This window comes from Pundamilia nyererei, unplaced genomic scaffold, assembly GCF_000239375.1.
Source record: "Pundamilia nyererei isolate P.nyererei 1_Seehausen unplaced genomic scaffold, PunNye1.0 scaffold00036, whole genome shotgun sequence".
Classification (NCBI taxonomy): Eukaryota; Metazoa; Chordata; class Actinopteri; order Cichliformes; family Cichlidae; genus Pundamilia; species Pundamilia nyererei.
Window position 1 is genome coordinate 248,938 of NW_005187437.1, and position 6,614 is coordinate 255,551.

The following is a 6,614-nucleotide window of genomic DNA, read 5'->3' on the forward strand; positions in this document are numbered from 1 at the left end:
TTTGACCACGACTGTATATGAGCTTCATTCTCCATTTTTTTTATGTCAGTTTTTCATGGTTTTGTGTGGAGATATACTGTAATCCATCCTTCACCTTCCCTCTTTTAAAAATTTCATCCTGCAAACTCTAAATACTGGTTACATTACCTTCCTTTGTGAGAACTGTGTCATAAGCAGCTCCAGCTCTCATTCTGTGCTGTCTTAGCAGAGCAATGAGATGTTGGAGCTACAGCGGACCCGAATGCGAGAAGAGATCAGAGAATACAAATTCAGAGAGTCACGGCTTCTCCAGGACTACACCGAGCTGGAGGAGGAGAACATCTCTCTGCAGAAACTGGTGTCAACCCTTAAACAGAGTCAGGTACAGACAGTGCTCAAGTAACGTCGTGAAACTGTTTCAAAGTGGATGTATGATGCTGAAGGTCATTAGACTTTAGCGCTGTCTTTGACTTATTAGCTACAGTTACCAGACAGTTATGTATATTCCCTGCTGGCTCAGCTGTCAATCAAAGGTGTACTTAGTTAGTTAGTTAAAGAAGCACAATTCATCTAGCACAAAGAAAAGATTACCCTTATATGTCCCTAGCTGCTGCTCACAGCCCTCTGTCTTTCTGTATACTTCTTTTCTGAATGAACTCAGAGAATCCATCCATTAGTCAGTGTTCTTACCCACTTAACCAGCAACAATTGCAGGGGAGTCAGAAGCCTGTCAAAGCTATATACCAGGTATGCCCACGCAGATGACAATATGTGGTGAGGTTAGAGCAAACAGGTGGAGGGTGGTCCTGGGTCCAAAAACTTCCGGGGCCTTTCTGCGTCTGTAGATTTTCTCCTTGTCATCTAGTATTTTCTCACAATCCAAAGATATGGATATAAAAGAAATGAAGCACACAAAGTGATTTAGAATATGGGTGAAGGTGAGATTTCTTCATAATCTCCGATTCATTTCACTTTCCTGTGGAACTTCCAGTTTGACAGGTAAGACATTAAGATTAGTCAGACGCTGAGCATGTGCAGCATTTCAGTATTCATCCACTGTCAGGCCAATGTCTGTGGATTCACTACATTGTATTATGGAGAATCTTCAATCAGTCAGTCACTACGGTTGGTTTTTCTACCTGTTCAGTGTTAAATGACTAGGAGTGGTTCTCCTCATATTTACATCACCAATTTTTTTTTCTGTGGCAGTCTCTGATTTCAGGTCATCCTCTACCTCCCTTACTTACGGTGTCCCTCAAGGTTCGGTTTTGGGGCCTTTATTGTTTTTAATATATCTTCTTCCCCTCCAACATATATTGAGCCCCTTCGAGGACATTTCCCATCACTGTTATGCTGATGAAATTCAATTCAATGATTTTCTCTTTCATTGAAACGGAGCAAATCTAGAAGATACCATCCTGTGCCCAATCAGTCGCTGACTGGTCCGGCGTCCCTCAGCTGGTTCAATAGACTTCCACAGGTTCCAACAGCAAACCATCTGTGTGGGTTACCATGCTTTAATTTGCTTGACAGGAGGCTGGTTCCCTTCTTCCAAGGCCAGGGCCTGTAACAAGAGGTGTTTTTGTGTTTGCTGTGCTGGTGCAAAGGTGAAGGATTGGAATCAGAGATAGAGACCCTCTCTGGCAGCAGTCATAATGAGAAATGTCAGCTCTGCCCAACAAAAGTGATAAGCTAGAGATATTGGTGAAAACTCAGAAAGTATACTGTGGTGTAAATGAGACGCGGCGGGTCCAGGGATCATAGTTTTGAGCCATTTTATTTAAATCACATCACACCACAACTCCCACCAACCCCCGAGTCCCTGTGTTTTAACTCGGTGGGCTTGATTAAGGATGCCGTGCAGGTGCGTCCACCCTCGCTGCACGGCACCGCAGGCCACGCCCGACCACATATACCGTCAGTGCTCACTCATGTTTTTCTGAAACATGGTTGAATCAGTACATCCGAGACCAATGTGGATCTGCCTGGTTTCACCCACATATGGGGAGATAGCTACTGGCAAAACAAAAGGTGGGGGTTTGGCTTTATTTGTGAACTGTCAAGGAGAAGATGTTCAGAATACTTTATTGATCCCTAGGGGATTTATGTTGGTTATAGTGCTCCAGTCCAAACAGTAAGAATAACAGACAATACAGGAAGTAAGAAATAGCACAATATATACATACATATAAGTCACTTACTGATTAATATCTAAATAAGAAAGAAGAGCATGTGCAAAAAGGGTGTAGCTATTGCAGTATACAGTGTGTTAGGTGGATGAGTTGTACAGGGAGATGGCCACAGGCAGGAATGACTTCCTGTGTCGTTCAGTGGTGCTTTTTGGTAATCTCAGTCTCTCACTGAACGTGCTCCTGTGGCTAGCCAGCATGTCATGGAGTGGGTGGGAGGAATTATCCAACATTGGCTTTATCTTGGACAACATTCGCCTCTCCGACACCACCTTAAGAGAGTCCAGCTCCATCCCCACAACATTGCTGGCCTTGCAGATCAGTTTATTGAGTCTGTTAGCATCAGCAGCCCTCAATCTACTGTGGCATGTGACCACAGTAACAAAACCTGCTTAGCCTGGTGAGTGATACCAGCAGCAGGAGGAATGTGTTTTTTACAAAGTTGGACCTACTTGTCACTCTGGGCATCAACATGCCTATCTAAGCTTAAGTATGTAAAGCTGAAGTATTTAGGTTTGCAATTGCACAAAATATATGCATAAAGTTTAGAATAAATATATATTGTGTTTACAAACATTTCAAAGCAATTTTGATTTTAATATATATTAATCACCTAAACAATGTAGCAGTAACTCAAAATAAAGGTTCATACGTTTGAGTGTGAATGTCCACTCTTGTTCAGGTGGAGTATGAAGGCCTGAAACATGAGATCAAAGTTCTGGAGGAGGAGACAGAGCTGCTGACCAGCCAGTTACAGGATGCACTGCGTTTGAAGGACATCTCAGACGCCCAGCTGGAGGAGGCGCTGGAGTCTCTGAAGAGTGAGCGCGAGCAGAAGAACCACCTGCGAAGAGAACTTGTTCACCACCTCAGCATGTGTGATGTGGCCTACACTGGGAGTGCAAATCTAATATTCTCCTCAGCACCGCCCAGTGGAACTGCTACCCCAACTACTCTGCTCTCCCCAAACACAGAGGAGCCAACAAGGTGGATATCACACCTACAAACACAGGCACACCTGTCTCCTTGACCCAGTGCATTCAGACTGTAATCTGCAGAAATGGGAGAGTAAGGGGGGGTGCAGCAGTTACTAATTGGTCAATGGCCACAGCTGCTTGTGTTCAAAGGTCGTTGCTTACATGAAGTTGCTTTAAAACTTTTCTTCTTACTGTTATTGACACTATAGCTTGTGACAAGACACTTTCTGCTCTAATCTGCCAGATGTAACGGTCACCTTCAGAGTGGCTCAGGACCAGTGACGGCTGTGGGCTCAGCGCTCAGGGCTAATGGAGAGTGCAGAAGGCAGTGTCTGAAAACTGAGGGGGCCGCCACATCAGACCTACTTACTGAGATGAACCTGACAGAGATTCAGAAGCTCAAGCAGCAGCTGATAGCGGTAAGTTCCAATGATATCATCCTGACATGTAGACTAAGGAAGACAGTCAGTTTAATAAATGTAATAGTTTATGTCAAAGTAAATTAATTTACTTCTACAACCGCACCCAGTCTGCTTCACATTACCAGCAGTGAGTCAGACTGCTTCGTCACCAGTTCTGTTCAAGGCATTTAGGAATCGGCTTTTTAGGAGCAGCCGTGGACTGTTTGGTGGTCTCAGGATCTCGTCTCTGCTATTTGGAGATGATGGTTCTGTTGGGTTCATCTGCCCCCAGCTTGCACTGGAGTGCTGTGCAGCTGAGTATGAAGCAAGTGTGAAGAGAATCAGCACCTCCCAGTTTGAGCCCGTGGTTCAAGACCGGGAAAGCACAAAAATGCACGAATTTAAGGATGTTCGTGAGTGAAGGGTGAATGAAGCAGGAGATAGAAAGAATGAGATCATAGATATAAGCAGAAATTTGCTTCCTCTGAAGTAGGGTGTGGAGCTTAGAGTAGAGCTGCTACTTCCCCTCATAGAGAGAACCAGGATGCCTCCTGAGCATCTCATGGGTGAGGCGTTCTAGGCTAGAAAAGTGGCAGACCCAGAGCATGCTGGAGAGATTTACTGACCCCGGGGGGAATAAACTGAGCACAAAAAGTGTTTGTTTAATATGACTAAAAACTGTGAGGATGATAAATAAGCTTTTGAGGAAAAATGTAGCATGTACTTTGAATAAAAGTACAAAAAACCAACAACAAAAAAAATCAGCTTTTCTTTGGATGACATAACTAATAATGCTTTAAGAAGAAATATATCTGGCTATTATTCCTGTTTTGCTGTTATGACTAGAGATGCACTGATGTCTTCACTCACTTACATGCAAACAGTGTAGCATGTGGCTCGCTGCTGTGCACAAAATGTGCATGAAACACACCGGTTCATAATTGGTCTTCTGTTTAACTGTTCCTGGCTGAAAACTGGAAATCAGTGCATCTGTGTGATTCTCAAAGTAAATTGTTCTTGTGGTCCCCAGGAAGCCCAGTTAGTAAGAATGTATGTGAAATATATCAGTGAGATAAGGGCTAGGCTAACAGCTAACGTCCACCTACGCTTTAGCCACCAACAGCCAGTGGCTTCCAGGTTGCAGCTTGCCGCTTCTGCGTTTGTTTGCACAGTTGCTGATGAACTTTAGTTTGAATTAGTGCTGGACAATCTCATTCTGGTGGCAGACAAGGAAACATTTCTAGGTGTCGCTTAGATGATGATGGTGTCAAACATGGACATAAGTATACACGGCCTTGGCGGCAAGTACAGGCTCAGAACAGTTTCTTCCTGAACGGGTTCTAATTCACATCTTCACATCAGTAGCAGCGTAACCTTTGGTTTTCCCCTTTTAATATGTTTAGATATTAAAACGATTTTTTCCAGAAGATGTTCAGATTGTGATATCTGTGCTACTGTCACTGAATTACTTCCCATTTAAATGTTGTGTTTTTATTTTCATTTAAACAGCCTCTCAGTTTTTTTTTCAGAAATGGGATTGTGGTTGCACCTCTTCTTATCTTTTTACTTTCTTACAACGATTATGTTGACATCACTGTAACCTCAGAAACTGCAGTTTATTAAGTCACGCGGGGTACGGCTTTCCTTAATCATGCACTTGTCTTCTTCAGGTTGAACATGAGAAAGCAGCACTGATGACGAGCCTGCAGGAGTCCCAGACTCAGCTGCAGCACACCCAGGGGGCCCTAACCGAGCAGCACGAGAAGACCCTCCGCCTGAGCCAGAAAGTCTCTGCTCTCCGCTGTCTTCATCGAAGGGTCAGCCAGGAGGCTTGTAGCAGTCCCACCTCTCAACTCAACTGTGAAAGTCTGCTGGTGCTGGATAGAGACGATGAGGCTGAGGAGGAAGGAGAAACTGCAGAGGAGAAGAGTAAAAGTCTGGTATTTTCATACCAAACTCCCAGTCTGGAGATCTTGCAGTGCAAGTACCGTGTGGCTGTGACAGAAGTGGTGGAGCTCAAGGCAGAGTTAAAAGTGCTCCATGAGAAGCTTGCTCAGTGTGTGGAGGGAGCTGTGGAGGAGAAGCCAAGGCAAAGGAGTCAGCTCCAGAAGCTGGAGAGGCAGGTTGCCTCTCTGGAAAAGAACTGCCGGGAGGGACGGGATAAGGTAACAAAATCATACTGCCTGTTGTCATAGTCTGTTTCTTCTCCTCTCCTGTGAGTCTGTGAGAGTGAATGTTTCACATTCTCTATCTTTACACTGTGAACTTAATGTGAAGGTAAGATTAGTTTTGCCAGTTTCATGAATTTGTGTGTTGAGTGAATGAAACCTAGTGGATTGTATTTGGAGGCCCTCTGCAGAGAGAACTGGCCTCCCTGTCTATCAGACTCGGGGTTGGTGGCTGCAGGAAGACAGGTGGATGTGAAAGTATCACTTATTGCTTTCCAATGAATGTGGCTGCTGTTGTCTTTCTCTGAGAGGAGTGTTCAGTTCAAACAGTGTTCAGCTGTCTCTTCACAGATTTATATAGGTTTTTACAGTGGTTATACCAGCTTAGGCAGGATGGTGATGTCAGCTACAGAGTGCTGGTGACACCAGCTCCTGCAGTCATGCAACAAACGGGCTGCAAACCTGAAAACTGATTTGGCAAAGTTGTAAGAATAGTGCATGAGAATAAGGAAGTCGGCTCACAGATAGGTGGAGGAAAATGAAGGTAGTGGACAGATGGGGAATGAAAGCTGAAGCCGATATGCAGTATGTTTGAATGAAAGCAAAGAGATGGTTCTCTATTCCAGTTCTCAGATACTGAGTAACAGGGTGACACATTTATTATCTCTGTTCTGAAGGGAACAGCATTTGGTTACGAACAGCTAAGTAAACAACAAAGAGTTCATGGAAAGGATGAGGACACTGAGTAAAGTAAGGGGAGAAAAGCACTTACAATAATGTGGGTGAAGCACAGATATCAGTGGTAAAGAGTAGGCTCAGTGGTAATGGTAGGAGCAGACTGGAATATACCAACTATCCTTCAGCTCATAGCAATGAGAAGGGTTTGTTTAACTCAGGGGT

General features: G+C 44.2%; 1 protein-coding gene across 5 annotated transcripts in view; it reads left to right on the top strand.

The window, feature by feature from the left end:
* LOC102213367 (protein bicaudal D homolog 1-like) overlaps positions 1-6,614 on the top strand; it is a 22,597-nt gene that overhangs the window by 8,626 nt on the left and 7,357 nt on the right. For 3 of the 5 annotated variants that reach the window (XM_005730184.2, XM_005730186.2, XM_005730187.1), the window contains 4 exons: positions 209-361; positions 2,851-3,155; positions 3,390-3,564; positions 5,217-5,711. In XM_005730184.2, the coding sequence (XP_005730241.1) occupies positions 209-361; positions 2,851-3,155; positions 3,390-3,564; positions 5,217-5,711 (1,128 nt within the window). Of the gene's footprint in view, positions 1-205; positions 362-2,850; positions 3,156-3,389; positions 3,565-5,216; positions 5,712-6,614 lie in introns of all 5 variants that reach the window. The other 2 variants (XM_005730183.2, XM_005730185.2) reach the window with 1 other exon arrangement.